This window comes from Oncorhynchus keta, chromosome 8 (assembly GCF_023373465.1).
Source record: "Oncorhynchus keta strain PuntledgeMale-10-30-2019 chromosome 8, Oket_V2, whole genome shotgun sequence".
In the NCBI taxonomy this organism is placed as follows: Eukaryota; Metazoa; Chordata; class Actinopteri; order Salmoniformes; family Salmonidae; genus Oncorhynchus; species Oncorhynchus keta.
Window position 1 is genome coordinate 38,376,961 of NC_068428.1, and position 21,279 is coordinate 38,398,239.

At 45.5% G+C, this 21,279-nt stretch overlaps 1 protein-coding gene across 13 annotated transcripts in view; it reads right to left on the bottom strand.

Annotated features, from left to right (window-relative positions):
• The window catches only part of LOC118378319 (neurexin-3b-like), a 778,567-nt gene that overhangs the window by 605,685 nt on the left and 151,603 nt on the right, over positions 1-21,279 (bottom strand). For all 13 annotated transcript variants that reach the window (XR_008141146.1, XR_008141145.1, XM_052524146.1 and 10 more), the window contains one exon: positions 4,249-4,550. Coding sequence is in view for 11 of the 13 variants with exons in the window: in XM_052524146.1 (XP_052380106.1) it covers positions 4,249-4,550 (302 nt within the window). In the remaining 2 variants the exon portion in view is untranslated. The remainder of the gene's footprint in view (positions 1-4,248; positions 4,551-21,279) is intronic.

Here is a 21,279-nt window from a genome sequence, read left to right on the forward strand (position 1 = left end):
AAACTCGGTCACAATTGGCCTCATGGTGAAATCCTTGAGTGGTTTCCTTCCTCTCCGGCATCTGAGTTAGGAAGGACGCCTGTATCTTGTTAGTGACTGGGTGTATTGATACACCATCCAAAATGTAATTAATAACTTCACCATGCTCAAAGGGATATTCAGTGTCTAATTTTGGTATCTATCAATAGGTGCCATTCTTTGTGAGGCATTGGAAAACCTCCCCAGTCTTTGTGGTGGAATTTCTCTTTGAAATTCACTGTCCGACTGAGGGACCTTACAGATAGTTGTATGTGTGAGTTACAGAAAAAAATCATAATAAACACTATTATTGCACATGGAGTGAGTCCATGAAACTCATTATGTGACTTCCTTAGGCTTGCCATAACAAATGAATACTTATTGACTCTTAATAGTTTATTAATTTATAAAAATGTCTAACAACATGATTCCACTTTGACATCACGGCGTGTCGTGTGTAGGCTAATGATAAAATACTCAGGCTGGAACACGACAAAAGTTGGAAAAAGTGTTGGGGTGTGAATACTTTCTGAAGCCACTGTAGTAGATAGTACCTAGTAGGTTTGTACCTTGGAGCAATAGTTTGAGAGTTTGGTTCAGACAGCGTTTGAGGTAGTATTTAATGGGTTTAGTAATAGGTAGGTTCACAGGACAGATGAAGAAAATATGTCAGAGCAGAGGACCACATTTTCTTTATCTTTTGATGGGGGTAAGAGAATGGAATCTCATTCGGTTTGGATAGTTCAGGTTAGGAGAGGGTTAGTAAAAATGGACAAATTGCCAAGGACAAATTGCTTGTACTTGTCTTAGGTTTCTGGGTTCAATTTGTAACTAAACAAAACATCACAATCATATACACACACACACTCTCAGTCACACACACTCGGCCTTATACACGCACATGCATTACATAGGGAGGATTATCACACAACTTCACAAATGCGGAAACCAAGGTTTTCATTCTTCAGAAGTTAACAGAAACACAAATAACTTTGACATGTAAGGGGTATAAATGATTTGATGTCATACAAGGCATGATCAAGCCAATCGGGAGACTGGGTACCTCCACCAATCAAGTCAAGGGGATCAGGAGGGGGAGGGTGTAATGTTAGCCACAACACACAGACACCACTGTAACCAGCATGCTACCAGCACAACATCCAGGGAAGGGGTGGGGGGACAGGACAGTGATATAGAGTGATAGGTTGAAGGTGAGTGAACGTGAAAGTGAAGTGTTAGTGGTTATGGCTGAGGAGGGTGAAAGTGTAAAAGTCATATGATTTCAGTGGTCAGGAGATGAAAAGGCATTGATGAGCGGTGGTGGGCATGCCATGCGCCAGAGTGTGTTGGAAACAACTGTCAGAGATCCGGTAAAGAAAGGGGTCGCCATTTTGTTTCTGTTTAGCATTTTAGAGCCCGGACCGGAGTTTTGGCGGCTGCTGGCTTGTTGAAGATTCACTCTTGTTGTTTTGGATTGTGGCAGAGATTCTCTCAGTTCTTGGGTGGCGACGGTCCTCACAAAAAATGTTGAGATTTTTATTTGGTGGAAAAAAAAACATCAATTTTTCATGCATCCCTGACAAAAGATCAAAGGTCAGAGGGAGAATCTGGTGGTTTATTTGAGACTCGAAGAACCTCTGTGAACTTCGTAGCGATGAGGAATAAAAGAAGAAGTAAAAGACGGACTGAAAAAAGTGGAGGGGGGGAGGGGTGGGGAAGAGGTTGAGAGGCCAGAGAGGATATTGAGAACTGAAGAAGCTGTTGGTAATACAAACCCATTTCCTCATTGTTTGATAAGATGTGTCTAGGATGAAATTGAAATTATAAAAAGAAAAAGAAGAGGGGGGAGGGACACACGGCAAACCCAAAAAAAGACAATAAGAATGATATCTACCAGACAATGCAGTATGTTTACCATAGCGTGTCCAATGCCTGATTGCTTTCCGGAAAAGGGGAAGAAAGGAAATCAAAAGAATAGTGAACAAAACGGTTGTTAATAAGGGATGGGAGAAGAAAGAAACCAAAATAAAAAACAATGACGTAGGAGAAGCAGGATGATAGTTAGTTAGTATGTTAGTTAGTTGTTCAGATAACTGTTCGTTAGTAAGTTAATACAATGACTTAGTATTTCATGAAAGGTAAATGTTAGTCTAACGAAGCATGTCTTCCCAAAGAGAGGGAGATAGACTGGCGGAAAGGTAAAGAAAGACAGACAGAGAAGAGGAAGAGGAAGAGAGAGCGAGAGAGTGAAGGAGCAAAAAAAGAGCCCTAGCTTAGCCTCTGGTCTGTGAGTCAGTGTTCCTTCAGTGGTAGCTAGCTAGTGGCTACATCCTTTAACAACCTCTTAGTGGCAGGAAATGAACACTTTACTTACTTTTCCACCTCTCTTCATCTCCATAGTACTGGCTGAAGAAACCCTTTCACTGAAGAAACCCTTTCCACTCACTCCCTCACCACAAACAAACAGCTACCTGCTTTTCTCACTGTGCTTTCACTCTTATAGTGCAAGTATATATCCAGTTTACAGCCCTACTTCTTAAAGTTCAGTTGAGTAACAATGTTAGAATAGAATACAGTCCTAGTTACAGCACGTAGCATTGGAATGAATGGCAGTAGAGGCATAATCCTGATTTGACCTATGCAGGAAAATAAAAAGTAAGGCACGTGAAATATCAGACATTGTGAAATATAATTATTGTCATATTACCAAAGAAATTGTCATATCATTATAAATACAGTTTATTCAGGTTTTATACCAATTGTCTGTATAAATAGCCTCAAAAATATATGTAAAAATACCATAAATGTCTACATTTTTCTTGGAAAGCTGTGAGTGTTATTATATGATACAATATCAGTACTTGTTGCATGTGCATCTTGTCTAAGTCCTGTCATCAACTGATTTCAGCCAGTGTCTGGCTGTGGATTGACTGGATTTTTTTATTTTTTTATTTTACCTTTATTTAACTAGGCAAGTTATTTTACCTTTATTTAACTAAGGTATCATAGTATTTAACTATGACAGCCTAGGAACAGTGAGTTAACTGCCTTGTTCAGGGGCAGAATGACAGCCTAGGAACAGTGGGTTAACTGCCTTGTTCAGGGGCAGAATGACAGCCTAGGAACAGTGGGTTAACTGCCTTGTTCAGGGGCAGAACGACAGAGTTTTACCTCGTCAGCTCGGGGATTCGATCTTGCAACCTTTCGGTTACAAGTCCAACGCTGAATGGAATGTTGGCACGTTGACAGTTACTTAGAAAAATGAAGAGAATCATTTCTTTAAAACTGGCCACCGAGCAAACATACATTACAGATACATTCTTCCAATTCATTATTTTACACACTGTCTCATTACAGCACTGCCAAACCATGGTTAACCAACTCTCTGACCAAAAATGGCTGACCTTGATCCCAACGTAAGAATGTTCATGTCCATTCTAGTATTCTGATGTGTACTCTGAACTATCTACGCTTACAAGGACCTATCAGATGCCATTTTAACATCCATTTATACGATTTGAATAAGATGCTCCACTGATCTGAAACAAATGTCCAACAGAAGGCTCCTTCCTATTGTCTGTCACCCGAAGTCCCTCCATTGTCCCGAGTTAATGTGCGTCTTAAACCCTGCCTTGTAGTTTCTGTAGCTATACAGAGGAGCAACATCTAGTTGTTTAAAGGAAAACAGCTACTTCTGAAGTCAACAAGATAGTGACTCTTCGACAAGGCTCCTGATAGAAGTGTCAGCTTAGTCAAGAATAAAACAAAGTAGTATACGTTTAAATGAAGAGAATAGGGTAAGTCTTCAAAAGCAACACATGATAAGGAGAGACAGAGAGGAACAGAGAGCCATGGTAGCTGCTCCACCACTATCAATCACTATGCAGTCTGTGCTTCTTTATTCACATAGTCACTGCTAGGGGTTATAAATAGACGTGAAAACACTACCTAACCATACTGATAATACTTCAATACTACACAAATTCATAATGTCTCTCTCCTAATATTTCTCAACGCAACATCTTTGACAACTATCTAAAGTGCTTAGGTCACTTGGAAAAGGTGCTATATAAAAATAAACATTAATCTAATATAATACATAAATTGTAAACAAAGGTAAACACTAATTTAACAACATAAACCCACGACACTAATACCAACCAATTAATATATTACTACAACTAATCAATACCAGTCGTGAACCTATGTCTGCTCAGTCTCCATGGTTACCTGTCTGAGGTTGCGTGTGACCTTGATGTCGTGCCAGCCATTATCGTTGAACTTCCCATTGACGGGCTCCACAATGGCCTCGAAGGCCCCGGAGCCCAGGTTGATGACCAGGCTCACCGCCCCGTCCTTTAGGGCCAGGTTGACATAGTCAGCAGACTTCCCTGTGTGGAGCAAGAGACCGTTCCTCTGCCACGTCTTGAAGGAGAGTGTGATCTCATCACTGGATGACTGGATGGGGTTCTGGGACAGGTCGTAGCAGAAGTATTCAGAACCACGGAACGTTGCCACGTTCTCTTCTCTTGCTGGAAGTAGAGAGGAGAATAGATGTAAGTTTAGGTTATATTCAAGGCTCTTACCCAAGACATACAAGTGTAGACATTGAAGTTGAAACATGCATTAGTACATATGGTGACCCTGGAAGGAATGGAACCACAACCCACAAAGATGCATGGTCTCCATGAAAAGCATATCATTGACACAAGCAGGAAGTCCATTGTATAATCTGTCATATTTGACAGTTAAAACATGACACAATTACAATCCCTTCACATAAAGAAGTAGGCGTTGAATCATGTCACGGTTACAAAATGAATCATATGTCATCACTTCCCATGAGAAGAGGACTGTGTCATCACCTCCAATATGAGAAGAGGACTGTGTCATCACCTCCAATATGAGAAGAGGACTGTGTCATCACCTCCAATATGAGAAGAGGACTGTGTCATCACCTCCCATGAGAAGAGGACTGTGTCATCACTTCCCATGAGAAGAGGACTGTGTCATCACTTCCCATGAGAAGAGGACTGTGTCATCACCTCCCATGAGAAGAGGACTGTGTCATCACCTCCTACGAGAAGAGGACTGTGTCATCACTTCCCATGAGAAGAGGACTGTGTCATCACCTCCCATGAGAAGAGGACTGTGTCATCATCTCCCATGAGAAGAGGACTGTGTCATCACCTCCCATGAGAAGAGGACTGTGTCATCACCTCCAATATGAGAAGAGGACTGTGTCATCACCTCCAATATGAGAAGAGGACTGTGTCATCACCTCCCATGAGAAGAGGACTGTGTCATCACCTCCAATATGAGAAGAGGACTGTGTCATCACCTCCAATATGAGAAGAGGACTGTGTCATCACCTCCAATATGAGAAGAGGACTGTGTCATCACTTCCCATGAGAAGAGGACTGTGTCATCACCTCCCATGAGAAGAGGACTGTGTCATCACCTCCCATGAGAAGAGGACTGTGTCATCATCTCCCATGAGAAGAGGACTGTGTCATCACCTCCAATATGAGAAGAGGACTGTGTCATCACCTCCAATATGAGAAGAGGACTGTGTCATCACCTCCCATGAGAAGAGGACTGTGTCATCACCTCCCATGAGAAGAGGACTGTGTCATCACCTCCAATATGAGAAGAGGACTGTGTCATCACCTCCAATATGAGAAGAGGACTGTGTCATCACCTCCCATGAGAAGAGGACTGTGTCATCACCTCCCATGAGAAGAGGACTGTGTCATCACTTCCCATGAGAAGAGGACTGTGTCATCACTTCCCATGAGAAGAGGACTGTGTCATCACCTCCCATGAGAAGAGGACTGTGTCATCACCTCCTACGAGAAGAGGACTGTGTCATCACTTCCCATGAGAAGAGGACTGTGTCATCACCTCCCATGAGAAGAGGACTGTGTCATCATCTCCCATGAGAAGAGGACTGTGTCATCACCTCCCATGAGAAGAGGACTGTGTCATCACCTCCAATATGAGAAGAGGACTGTGTCATCACCTCCAATATGAGAAGAGGACTGTGTCATCACCTCCCATGAGAAGAGGACTGTGTCATCACCTCCAATATGAGAAGAGGACTGTGTCATCACCTCCAATATGAGAAGAGGACTGTGTCATCACCTCCAATATGAGAAGAGGACTGTGTCATCACTTCCCATGAGAAGAGGACTGTGTCATCACCTCCCATGAGAAGAGGACTGTGTCATCACCTCCCATGAGAAGAGGACTGTGTCATCATCTCCCATGAGAAGAGGACTGTGTCATCACCTCCAATATGAGAAGAGGACTGTGTCATCACCTCCAATATGAGAAGAGGACTGTGTCATCACCTCCCATGAGAAGAGGACTGTGTCATCACCTCCCATGAGAAGAGGACTGTGTCATCACCTCCAATATGAGAAGAGGACTGTGTCATCACCTCCAATATGAGAAGAGGACTGTGTCATCACCTCCCATGAGAAGAGGACTGTGTCATCACTTCCCATGAGAAGAGGACTGTGTCATCATCTCCCATGAGAAGAGGACTGTGTCATCACTTCCCATGAGAAGAGGACTGTGTCATCACTTCCCATGAGAAGAGGACTGTGTCATCATCTCCCATGAGAAGAGGACTGTGTCATCATCTCCCATGAGAAGAGGACTGTGTCATCACTTCCCATGAGAAGAGGACTGTGTCATCATCTCCCATGATAAGAGGACTGTGTCATCACCTCCCATGAGAAGAGGACTGTGTCATCATCTCCCATGAGAAGAGGACTGTGTCATCACCTCCCATGATAAGAGGACTGTGTCATCACCTCCCATGAGAAGAGGACTGTGTCATCATCTCCCATGAGAAGAGGACTGTGTCATCATCTCCCATGAGAAGAGGACTGTGTCATCACCTCCCATGAGAAGAGGACTGTGTCATCACCTCCAATATGAGAAGAGGACTGTGTCATCACCTCCCATGAGAAGAGGACTGTGTCATCACCTCCCATGGGAAGAGGACTGTGTCATCACCTCCCATGAGAAGAGGACTGTGTCATCACCTCCCATGGGAAGAGGACTGTGTCATCACCTCCCATGAGAAGAGGACTGTGTCATCATCTCCCATGAGAAGAGGACTGTGTCATCATCTCCCATGAGAAGAGGACTGTGTCATCACCTCCAATATGAGAAGAGGACTGTGTCATCATCTCCCATGAGAAGAGGACTGTGTCATCATCTCCCATGAGAAGAGGACTGTGTCATCATCTCCCATGAGAAGAGGACTGTGTCATCACCTCCAATATGAGAAGAGGACTGTGTCATCACCTCCCATGAGAAGAGGACTGTGTCATCACCTCCCATGAGAAGAGGACTGTGTCATCACCTCCCATGAGAAGAGGACTGTGTCATCACCTCCCATGAGAAAAGGACTGTGTCATCACCTCCAATATGAGAAGAAGACTGTGTCATCATCTCCCATGAGAAGAGGACTGTGTCATCACTTCCAATATGAGAAGAAGACTGTGTCATCATCTCCCATGAGAAGAGGACTGTGTCATCACCTCCAATATGAGAAGAGGACTGTGTCATCACTTCCCATGAGAAGAGGACTGTGTCATCACCTCCCATGAGAAGAGGACTGTGTCATCATCTCCCATGAGAAGAGGACTGTGTCATCACCTCCAATATGAGAAGAGGACTGTGTCATCACCTCCAATATGAGAAGAGGACTGTGTCATCACCTCCAATATGAGAAGAGGACTGTGTCATCACTTCCCATGAGAAGAGGACTGTGTCATCATCTCCAATATGAGAAGAGGACTGTGTCATCACCTCCAATATGAGAAGAGGACTGTGTCATCACCTCCAATATGAGAAGAGGACTGTGTCATCACTTCCCATGAGAAGAGGACTGTGTCATCACCTCCCATGAGAAGAGGACTGTGTCATCACCTCCCATGAGAAGAGGACTGTGTCATCACCTCCAATATGAGAAGAGGACTGTGTCATCATCTCCAATATGAGAAGAGGACTGTGTCATCACCTCCAATATGAGAAAAGGACTGTGTCATCACCTCCCATGAGAAGAGGACTGTGTCATCACCTCCCATGAGAAGAGGACTGTGTCATCATCTCCCATGAGAAGAGGACTGTGTCATCATCTCCCATGAGAAGAGGACTGTGTCATCATCTCCCATGAGAAGAGGACTGTGTCATCACTTCCCATGAGAAGAGGACTGTGTCATCATCTCCCATGAGAAGAGGACTGTGTCATCATCTCCCATGAGAAGAGGACTGTGTCATCACCTCCCATGAGAAGAGGACTGTGTCATCACCTCCAATATGAGAAAAGGACTGTGTCATCACCTCCCATGAGAAGAGGACTGTGTCATCACTTCCCATGAGAAGAGGACTGTGTCATCATCTCCCATGAGAAGAGGACTGTGTCATCATCTCCCATGAGAAAAGGACTGTGTCATCACCTCCAATATGAGAAGAGGACTGTGTCATCATCTCCCATGAGAAGAGGACTGTGTCATCATCTCCCATGAGAAGAGGACTGTGTCATCATCTCCCATGAGAAGAGGACTGTGTCATCACTTCCCATGAGAAGAGGACTGTGTCATCATCTCCCATGAGAAGAGGACTGTGTCATCACCTCCCATGAGAAGAGGACTGTGTCATCATCTCCCATGAGAAGAGGACTGTGTCATCATCTCCCATGAGAAGAGGACTGTGTCATCACTTCCCATGAGAAGAGGACTGTGTCATCATCTCCCATGAGAAGAGGACTGTGTCATCACCTCCCATGAGAAGAGGACTGTGTCATCACCTCCTATGAGAAGAGGACTGTGTCATCATCTCCCATGATAAGAGGACTGTGTCATCACTTCCCATGAGAAGAGGACTGTGTCATCATCTCCCATGAGAAGAGGACTGTGTCATCATCTCCCATGAGAAGAGGACTGTGTCATCATCTCCCATGAGAAGAGGACTGTGTCATCATCTCCCATGAGAAGAGGACTGTGTCATCACTTCCCATGAGAAGAGGACTGTGTCATCACTTCCCATGAGAAGAGGACTGTGTCATCACCTCCCATGAGAAGAGGACTGTGTCATCACCTCCAATATGAGAAGAGGACTGTGTCACCATCTCCCATGAGAAGAGGACTGTGTCATCATCTCCCATGAGAAGAGGACTGTGTCATCATCTCCCATGAGAAGAGGACTGTGTCATCATCTCCCATGAGAAGAGGACTGTGTCATCATCTCCCATGAGAAAAGGACTGTGTCATCACCTCCAATATGAGAAGAGGACTGTGTCATCACCTCCAATATGAGAAGAGGACTGTGTCATCATCTCCCATGAGAAGAGGACTGTGTCATCATCTCCCATGAGAAGAGGACTGTGTCATCATCTCCCATGAGAAGAGGACTGTGTCATCATCTCCCATGAGAAAAGGACTGTGTCATCACCTCCAATATGAGAAGAGGACTGTGTCATCATCTCCCATGAGAAGAGGACTGTGTCATCATCTCCCATGAGAAGAGGACTGTGTCATCACCTCCAATATGAGAAGAGGACTGTGTCATCATCTCCCATGATAAGAGGACTGTGTCATCATCTCCCATGATAAGAGGACTGTGTCATCATCTCCCATGAGAAGAGGACTGTGTCATCATCTCCCATGAGAAGAGGACTGTGTCATCATCTCCCATGATAAGAGGACTGTGTCATCACCTCCAATATGAGAAGAGGACTGTGTCATCACCTCCAATATGAGAAGAGGACTGTGTCATCACCTCCCATGAGAAGAGGACTGTGTCATCATCTCCCATGAGAAGAGGACTGTGTCATCATCTCCCATGAGAAGAGGACTGTGTCATCATCTCCCATGATAAGAGGACTGTGTCATCACCTCCAATATGAGAAAAGGACTGTGTCATCACCTCCCATGAGAAGAGGACTGTGTCATCACCTCCAATATGAGAAGAGGACTGTGTCATCATCTCCCATGATAAGAGGACTGTGTCACCATCTCCCATGAGAAGAGGACTGTGTCATCACCTCCCATGAGAAAAGGACTGTGTCATCACCTCCCATGAGAAGAGGACTGTGTCATCATCTCCCATGAGAAGAGGACTGTGTCATCATCTCCCATGAGAAGAGGACTGTGTCATCACCTCCAATATGAGAAGAGGACTGTGTCATCACCTCCCATGAGAAGAGGACTGTGTCATCATCTCCCATGAGAAGAGGACTGTGTCATCATCTCCCATGAGAAGAGGACTGTGTCATCACCTCCCATGAGAAGAGGACTGTGTCATCACCTCCAATATGAGAAGAGGACTGTGTCATCACTTCCCATGAGAAGAGGACTGTGTCATCATCTCCCATGAGAAGAGGACTGTGTCATCATCTCCCATGAGAAGAGGACTGTGTCATCACCTCCAATATGAGAAGAGGACTGTGTCATCATCTCCCATGAGAAGAGGACTGTGTCATCACCTCCCATGAGAAGAGGACTGTGTCATCACCTCCAATATGAGAAGAGGACTGTGTCATCACTTCCCATGAGAAGAGGACTGTGTCATCACCTCCCATGAGAAAAGGACTGTGTCATCACCTCCCATGAGAAGAGGACTGTGTCATCATCTCCCATGAGAAGAGGACTGTGTCATCACCTCCCATGAGAAGAGGACTGTGTCATCACCTCCCATGAGAAGAGGACTGTGTCATCACCTCCCATGAGAAGAGGACTGTGCCATCACCTCCAATATGAGAAGAGGACTGTGTCATCACCTCCCATGAGAAGAGGACTGTGTCATCACCTCCCATGAGAAGAGGACTGTGTCATCATCTCCCATGAGAAGAGGACTGTGTCATCACCTCCCATGAGAAGAGGACTGTGTCATCACCTCCAATATGAGAAGAGGACTGTGTCATCATCTCCCATGAGAAGAGGACTGTGTCACCATCTCCCATGAGAAAAGGACTGTGTCATCATCTCCCATGAGAAGAGGACTGTGTCATCACTTCCCATGAGAAGAGGACTGTGTCATCACCTCCCATGAGAAGAGGACTGTGTCATCACCTCCCATGAGAAGAGGACTGTGTCATCACCTCCCATGAGAAGAGGACTGTGTCATCACTTCCCATGAGAAGAGGACTGTGTCATCACCTCCAATATGAGAAGAGGACTGTGTCATCACCTCCAATATGAGAAGAGGACTGTGTCATCACCTCCCATGAGAAGAGGACTGTGTCATCACCTCCAATATGAGAAGAGGACTGTGTCACCATCTCCCATGAGAAGAGGACTGTGTCATCACCTCCCATGAGAAGAGGACTGTGTCACCATCTCCCATGAGAAGAGGACTGTGTCATCACCTCCCATGAGAAGAGGACTGTGTCACCACCTCCCATGAGAAGAGGACTGTGTCATCACCTCCCATGAGAAGAGGACTGTGTCATCACCTCCCATGAGAAGAGGACTGTGTCATCACCTCCCATGAGAAGAGGACTGTGTCATCATCTCCCATGAGAAGAGGACTGTGTCATCACCTCCCATGAGAAGAGGACTGTGTCACCATCTCCCATGAGAAGAGGACTGTGTCATCACCTCCAATATGAGAAGAGGACTGTGTCATCACCTCCCATGAGAAGAGGACTGTGTCATCATCTCCAATATGAGAAGAGGACTGTGTCATCACCTCCCATGATAAGAGGACTGTGTCATCACCTCCCATGAGAAGAGGACTGTGTCATCATCTCCAATATGAGAAGAGGACTGTGTCATCACCTCCCATGATAAGAGGACTGTGTCATCACCTCCCATGAGAAGAGGACTGTGTCATCACCTCCCATGAGAAGAGGACTGTGTCATCACCTCCCATGAGAAGAGGACTGTGTCATCACCTCCAATATGAGAAGAGGACTGTGTCATCACCTCCCATGAGAAGAGGACTGTGTCATCACCTCCAATATGAGAAGAGGACTGTGTCATCACCTCCCATGAGAAGAGGACATGAACTACAGTACCAATCAAAAGATTGACACACCTACTCAATCAAAGGTTTTTATTTATTTTTCCTATTAACTACATTGTAGAATAATAGTGAAGACATCAAATTCAGAATGCTGTGGTAGACATGCTGGTTAAGTGTGCCTTGAATTCTAAATAGATCACAGACATTGTCACCAGCAAAGCACCCCCACACCATCACACCTCCTCTTCCATGCTTCACGGTGGGAACCACACATGCGAGATCCTCCGTTCACCTACTCTGCGTCTCACAAAGAAATAGCTGTTGGAACCAAGAATCTCAGATTTAGTCTCATCAGACCAAAGGACAGATTTCCACCGGTCTAATGTCCATTACTCGTGTTTCTTGGTCCAAGCAAGTCTCTTCTTATTATTGGTGTCCTTTAGTAGTGGTTTCTTTGCAGCAATTCAACCATGAAGGCACAGTTGATGTTGAGATGTGTCTGTTACTTGAACTCTATGAAGCATTTATTTGGGCTGCAATTTCTGAGGCTGGTAACTATACCTCTGCAGCAGAGGTAACTCTGGGTCTTCCTTTCCCGTGGCGATGCTCATGAGAGCCAGTTTCATCATGGTGATTGATTGTTTTTGCGAATGCACTTGAAGATACTTTCAATGTTCTCTACATTTTCCGGAGAGCTGTTCTTGCCATAATATGGACTTGGTCTTTTACCAAATAGAGCTGTCTTCTGAATACCACCCCTACCTTGTCACAACACAACTGATTGGCTCAAACGCATTAAGAAGGAAGCAGACTGATCATGACCTTCCACTGGGATCTCCATGGTAGCAGACTGATTATGACCTTCCACTGAGGTCTCCATGGTAGCAGACTGATTATGACCTTCCACTGAGATCTCCATGGCAGCAGACTGATTATGACCTTCCACTGAGGTCTCCATGGTAGCAGACTGATTATGACCTTCCACTGAGATCTCCATGGCAGCAGACTGATTATGACCTTCCACTGAGATCTCCATGGCAGCAGACTGATTATGACCTTCCACTGAGGTCTCCATGGTAGCAGACTGATTATGACCTTCCACTGAGATCTCCATGGCAGCAGACTGATTATGACCTTCCACTGAGATCTCCATGGCAGCAGACTGATTATGACCTTCCACTGAGGTCTCCATGGTAGCAGACTGATTATGACCATCCACTGAGGTCTCCATGGTAGCAGACTGATTATGATCTTCCACTGAGGTCTCCATGGTAGCAGACTGATTATGACCTTCCACTAAGGTCTCCATGGCAGCAGACTGATTATGACCTTCCACTGAGGTCTCCATGGTAGCAGACTGATTATGACCATCCACTCAGGTCTCCATGGTAGCAGACTGATTATGATCTTCCACTGGGATCTCCGTGGTAGCAGACTGATTATGACCTTCTACTGAGGTCTCCATGGTCGCAGACTGATTATGACCTTCCACTGAGGTCTCCATGGTAGCAGACTGATTATGACCTTCCACTGAGGTCTCCATGGTAGCAGACTGATTATAACCTTCCACTGAGATCTCCATGGTAGCAGACTGATTATGACCTTCCACTGAGGTCTCCATGGTAGCAGACTGATTATGACCTTCCACTGAGGTCTCCATGGTAGCAGACTGATTATAACCTTCCACTGAGATGTCCATGGTAGCAGACTGATCATGACCTTCCACTGGGATCTCCATGGTAGCAGACTGATTATGACCTTCCACTGAGGTCTCCATGGTAGCAGACTGATTATGACCTTCCACTGAGATCTCCATGGCAGCAGACTGATTATGACCTTCCACTGAGGTCTCCATGGTAGCAGACTGATTATGACCTTCCACTGAGATCTCCATGGCAGCAGACTGATTATGACCTTCCACTGAGATCTCCATGGCAGCAGACTGATTATGACCTTCCACTGAGGTCTCCATGGTAGCAGACTGATTATGACCTTCCACTGAGATCTCCATGGCAGCAGACTGATTATGACCTTCCACTGAGATCTCCATGGCAGCAGACTGATTATGACCTTCCACTGAGGTCTCCATGGTAGCAGACTGATTATGACCATCCACTGAGGTCTCCATGGTAGCAGACTGATTATGATCTTCCACTGAGGTCTCCATGGTAGCAGACTGATTATGACCTTCCACTGAGGTCTCCATGGCAGCAGACTGATTATGACCTTCCACTGAGGTCTCCATGGTAGCAGACTGATTATGACCATCCACTCAGGTCTCCATGGTAGCAGACTGATTATGATCTTCCACTGGGATCTCCGTGGTAGCAGACTGATTATGACCTTCTACTGAGGTCTCCATGGTCGCAGACTGATTATGACCTTCCACTGAGGTCTCCATGGTAGCAGACTGATTATGACCTTCCACTGAGGTCTCCATGGTAGCAGACTGATTATAACCTTCCACTGAGATGTCCATGGTAGCAGACTGATTATAACCTTCCACTGAGATCTCCATGGTAGCAGACTGATTATGATCTTCCACTGAGATCTCTTTGTATGGGGCTTTTTAGTCAGACCGTCAGATAGAAGAAATTGAGAGAGGAGACATGGAGACACAGGGGATTAGAAGAGGAGTCTGTGGGAGCATGAGGTCTGATGCCAACTGGCTCAGAGACAGTTTCTATCTACAAGCCATCAGACTGCGGAACATTTGAACTGGACAGACCACCTGGTCTGATTCTCACACACACACACACACACACACACACACACACACACACACACACACACACACACACACACACACACACACACACACACACACACAACCTCTGCAACCAGACTGTTACTATACTGCTCAGTTTATACACTTGCCCCCCCATCTCCCCTTCATGTAAATACATGTGTAAATATTGGACTTTATATTGTCCCTTCCTGCATTATACTAATGCTAAAATGTTTATTCTATTCTACTGAGTCATTGACTTTATGTTCATATTCTTATCTTGTATTATTTCTAATTGTTGTTGCATTGTCGAGAAGGAACCTAAAACAAAGCATTTCATTGGACGATGTATACCACGCGTATAGCATACATACGACTAATAAAGTTGGACTTGAACTATATTGAATAAGTAAAGCATACTTTTTTTAGTTTAAGAAAGAAAGAAAGAAAGAAAGCAAGAGTGTATATGGGTCCAGGTGTCACGAATCTCGCCGAAGATGGTGCCTCTTCCTGTTCGGGCGGGGCTCGGCGGTCGTCTTCGCCGGCCTATTAGCTGCCATCGATTCCCTTTCCGTTTGTTTCTGTTTATTGGGTTTAATTGGGTACACCTGTTTTGAGTTAGTGATGTTTGTAGGCTACTTAAGGGCACTAGGCCCGCTGGGTATTTGTGCGGGCTTGTTTCCTGTTATCAATGTATGAATGTGATCCGTATTTTTCCGGGACAGGTTTTAGTCCGGTGTATTTTTGGGACGGGTTGTTTCATGCGCCCTGGAGTTTTGCATGTCGTGGAATCACAGTCTATGGAATAAAATATCCACGTACTGAATTACCTGCTCTCTGTGCTTGACTCCTCCACCAGGAAGCTCCAGACCATGATATCATGACTAGTGTCAGTTCCGACTGCTTGAAACGCTGCCTTTTAAACAGCCCTAGTACTAGAGGACAGACCCAGTACTGCAGCTATTACAGACATAACCAACACCTGGCCTAGAGACTCCACAAGGCTGAGGCTTCCAATTCAGTTATTCACCCTGCATGTTAATTAAAAGAAGAAAACACCTGGCGGACACTGCTACAACAGCATCGTCTGTGCTCCGGGTATTAAATGTTAGAAGCTGTCACCTTCATAATAACAGACTATCCCTGTCATTTAAGTCTTTGCAAATGCCACATGCAGTGTTGTATGCATTTTAGCAGAGTTAGAGTGATCTGGAAATACATTAAATTACTGCTAATTATGTAATTCTGTACAGTCGTGGCCAAACGTTTTGAGAATGACGCAAATATTAATTTTCACAACGCTTTCTGCAGAAAGTCTCCAGAATGTTGTGAAGAGTGATGAGATGAATTGCAATTCATTGCAAAGTCCCTCTTTGCCATGGAAATGAACTGAATCCCCCCAAAACTTTTCCACTGCATTTCAGCCCTGCCACAAAAGGACCAGCTGACATCATGTCACTGATTCTCTCGTTAACACAGGTGTGAGTGTTGACGAGGACAAGGCTGGAGATCCCTCTGTCATGCTGATTGAGTTCGAATAACAAACAGACTGGAAGCTTGAAAAGGAGGGTGGTGCTTGGAATCATTGTTCTTCCTCTGTCAACCATGGTTAACCGGCAAGGAAACACATGCCGTCATCATTGCTTTGCACAAAAAGGTCTTCACAGAGCCAGGGCTCTGTTCTAGGCCCTCTCTTATTCTCGCTATACACCAAGTCACTTGGCTCTGTCATAACCTCACATGGTCTCTCCTATCATTGCTATGCAGACGACACACAATTAATCTTCTCCTTTCCCCCTTCTGATGACCAGGTGGCGAATCGCATCTCTGCATGTCTGGCAGACATATCAGTGTGGATGACGGATCACCACCTCAAGCTGAACCTCAGCAAGACGGAGCTCCTCTTCCTCCCGGGAAGGACTGCCCGTTCCATGATCTCGCCATCACGGTTGACAACTCCATTGTGTCCTCCTCCCAGAGCGCTAAGAACCTTGGCGTGATCCTGGACAACACCCTGACGTTCTCAACTAACATCAAGGCGGTGTCCCGTTCCTGTAGGTTCATGCTCTACAACATCCGCAGAGTACGACCCTGCCTCACACAGGAAGCGGCGCAGGTCCTAATCCAGGCACTTGTCATCTCCCGTCTTGATTACTGCAACTCGCTGTTGGCTGGGCTCCCTGCCTGTGCCATTAAACCCCTACAACTCATCCAGAACGCCGCAGCCCGTCTGGTGTTCAACCTTCCCAAGTTCTCTCACGTCACCCCGCTCCTCCGCTCTCTCCACTGGCTTCCAGTTGAAGCTCGCATCCGCTACAAGACCATGGTGCTCGCCTACGGAGCTGTGAGGGGAACGGCACCTCAGTACCTCCAGGCTCTGATCAGGCCCTACACCCAAACAAGGGCACTGCGTTCATCCACCTCTGGCCTGCTCGCCTCCCTACCACTGAGGAAGTACAGTTCCCGCTCAGCCCAGTCAAAACTGTTCGCTGCTCTGGCCCCCAATGGTGGAACAAACTCCCTCACGACGCCAGGACAGCGGAGTCAATCACCACCTTCCGGAGACACCTGAAACCCCACCTCTTCAAGGAATACCTAGGATAGGGTAAGTAAGGGTAAGTAATCCTTCTCACCCCCTTCTCCCCCAACAAGATTTAGATGCAAGTGGCTGTTCCACTGGTTGTCATAAGGTGTATGCACCAATTTGTAAGTCGCTCTGGATAAGAGCGTCTGCTAAATGACTTAAATGTAAATGTAAATGTAAACAGGCAAGGATATTGCTGCCAGTAAGATTGCACCAAAATCAACAATTTATTGGATCAACACGATCTTCAAGAAGAGCGGTTCAATTGTTGTGAAGAAGGCTTCAGGGCGCCCAAGAAAGTCCAGCAAGCGCCTGAACCGTCTCCTAAAGTTGATTCAGCTGTGGGATCAGCTGTGGGATCGGGGCACCACCAGTACAGAGCTTGATCAGGAATGGCAGCAGGCAGGTGTGAGTGCATCTGAAAGCACAGTGAGGTGAAGACTTTTGGAGGATGGACTGGTGTCAAGAAGGGCAGCAAAGAAGCCACTTCTCTCCAGGAAAAACATCAGGGACAGACTGATATTCTGCAAAAGGTACAGGGATTGGACTGCTGAGGACTGGGGTAAAGTCATTTTCTCTGATGAATCCCCTTTCCGATTGTTTGGGGCATCCGAAATAAAGCTTGTCCGGAGAAGACAAGGTAAGCACTACCATCAGTCCTGTGTCATGCCAACAGTAAAGCATCCTGAGACCATTCATGTGTGGGGTTGCTTCTCAGCCAAGGGAGTGGGCTCACTCACAATTTTGCCTAAGAACACAGCCATGAATAAAGAATGGTACCAACACATCCTCCGAGAGCAACTTCTCCCAACCATCCAGGAATAGTTTGGTGACAAACAATGCCTTTTCCAGCATGATGGAGCACCTTGCAAAAGTGATAACTAAGTGGCTCGGGGAACAAAACATTTATATTTTGGGTCCATGGCCAGGAAACTCCCCAGACCTTAATCCCAGACAAACAAAAACCCACAAATTCTGACAAACTCCAAGCATTGATTATGCAAGAATGTGCTGCTATCAGTCAGGGTGTGACCCAGAAGTTAATTGACAGCATGCCAGGGTGGATTGCAGAGGTCTTGAAAAAGAAGGGTCAACATTGCAAATATTGACTCTTTGCATCAACTTCATGTAATTGTCAATAAAAGCATTTGACACTTATGAAATGCTTGTAATTATACTTCAGTATTCCACAGTAACATCTGACAAAAATATCTAAAGACACTGAAGGAGCAAACTTTATGGAATTTAATGTTTGTGTCATTCTCACAACTTTTGGCCATGACTACATATCACATTGTCAATAAGCCAATCACAAGTTTCTGGTCTGAGGGCAGGAGAGATTGTGAAACACAGAGAGAGGGAGATGGATAGACTGCCTCTAGAGCAGGCTAGACTGCTGGTGGATAGACTGCCTCTAGAGCAGGCTAGACTGCTGATGGATAGACTACCAAAAGAGCAGGCTAGGCTGCTGGTGGATAGACTGCCTCTAGAGCAGGCTAGACTGCTGATGGATAGACTACCAAAAGAGCAGGCTAGGCTGGTGGTGGATAGACTGCCACTAGAGCAGGCTAGACTGCTGGTGGATAGACTGCCTCTAGAGCAGTCTAGACTGCTGATGGATAGACTACCAAAAGAGCAGGCTAGGCTGCTGGTGGATAGACTGCCTCTATAGCAGGCTAGGCTGCTTTTGGATAGACTGCCTCTAGAGAAGGCTAGGCTGCTGTTGGATAGACTGCCTCTAAAGCAGGCTAGACTGCTGGTGGATAGACTGCCTCTAGAGCAGGCTAGACTGCTGGTGGATAGACTGCCTCTAGAGCAGGCTATGCTGCTGGTGGATAGACTGCCTCTAAAACAGGCTAGACTGCTGGTGGATAGACTGCCTCTAGAGCAGGCTAGACTGCTGGTGGATAGACTGCCTCTAGAGCAGGCTAGGTTGCTGGTGGATAGACTGCCTCTAGAGCAGGCTAGGCTGCTGGTGGATAGACTGCCTCTAGAGCAGGCTAGACTGCTGGTGGATAGACTGCCTCTAGAGCAGGCTAGGCTGCTGGTGGTTTGGGTTGTTTTTTTGGACCGACTACATGTAAACACAAGAGAGGTTATTGTTGATCCTGGAGGGAGAGAGGGAGAGGAAGAAAGGGAGAGAGAACGAGAGAGCGAACAAACGAGGGAGAGAGAAAGCAACGTAGAGAGAGAGAGAGGGAGAGAGAGAGAGAGAGAGAGAGAGAGAGAGAGAGAGAGGGAGAGAGAGAGAGAGAGAGGATAAAGGCGGTGGAGATTTCAGAGGGAGAGAGAGGCAGAGAGATCTAGAGTGAGGGAGATAGAGGCAGAGAGATCTAGAGTGAGGGAGATAGAGGCAGAGAGATCTAGAGTGAGGGAGAGAGAGGCAGAGAGATCTAGAGTGAGGGAGAGAGAGAGAGATGAAAGGATGGATGGAGAAATAAAGAAACCAATAAAGAAAGAAAGAAAAAGGGCAGTGTTTTAGGGTGATTCAGTTCAGAGAGTTATTTTCCCTTTGGCATAAAAGACTGGGCACAGCAATGCTATACAGAGGCAAGATGAGAGAGAGAGGGGGGAGAGAGAAAGAAAGAAAGAAAGAAAGAAAGAAAGAAAGAAAGAAAGAAAGAAAGAAAGAAAGAAAGAAAGGAGCAAAAGAAATATAAATAAAGAGAGAGAAAGAAGACACACAGAAGCGTATTTCCAGTGAGGCAGACAGTGAGCGCGCTGTAGATTATGTCTAGTCTAAATCAACACTTACTATTTCTCTCTGTTTACTTCACTGACTGACTGTTTGGTTTTTCATCTGACAGATTGCTCTTGCATTCATCATCCCAAGAACAAGCAGATAAGACACTGTACAGACAAACGATAAAGCATCAAAGATAGCAATAATACCCTGGTAAATATTGAGCTTGAGGCAGAGGACATGGAAATGAAAATAGTTTACTGTTAGGCCTACTATGTTGTCTGCAGAGAAATGTGTATACAGTACGTATAATAACTAATTCAGAATATAAATGTGATTTCAGAGCATGCATCAGTCTTCAGCAGACAATGAAAGTCACTTAAGATGGACATTATCTATACAATCAAAAAATCTATTTACTTATGATTAATTCATGAATGTTCATATCCCTGATGCGTTTAAGTAATCCCTATGCCAATGTCTACTTCAAGTGCTTTATATGCATCTAGGGTTTATTGCTGCTTTCACTTCTAATCTTAAACCTTAGACAACGACATACTACAGTTTATACTCCTTGCTACCAGCTATAGATAAATATAGTTCTCTTTTCAGTTCACCACTTGACGTCACCATATTGTAACAATATGTCTCCATAGTATGTAGCCTAGTTCCCATAACTATGTTGATGTCCTGTTCTCTCCTTCAGAGAACCGGGGTTACGAAATGAACCTGGACATATACGGTCAACTTGAGAAACCAAAAACGGATCTTTCTCTGTGTTTTTCCACTCTACACACAGCAACTCAGGAAGAGACACATAGAGTGTGTCCCAAATGGAACTTTATTCCCTAACAGACACCCAACCAGGCCCAGATCCCCTTCATTCGCCGGAGAATGAAATTAAGATTTGATACACTCTAACGGCAGGATAGAACAGCAGCCTCTGGTAAGACACAGGGCGGGGGCCTATTCATATATGTAAACAACAGCTGGTGCACGATAGCATTGGCATAGGGTTTTGCTCGCCTGGGGTAGAGTATCTCATGATAAGCTGTAGACCTCACTATCTACCTAGAGAGTTTTAATCTGTTTTTTTTCCCGCAGCTGTCTACATACTACCACAGACTGATGATGACACTAAAACCGCACTCAATGGGCTGTATTCAGGCATAAGCAAACAGGAAAATGCTCATCCAGAGGCGGCGCTCCTAGTGGACTTGAGTGCAGGGAAACTTAAATCAGTTTAAACCAAATTTCTATCAGCATGTTAAACGTGCAACC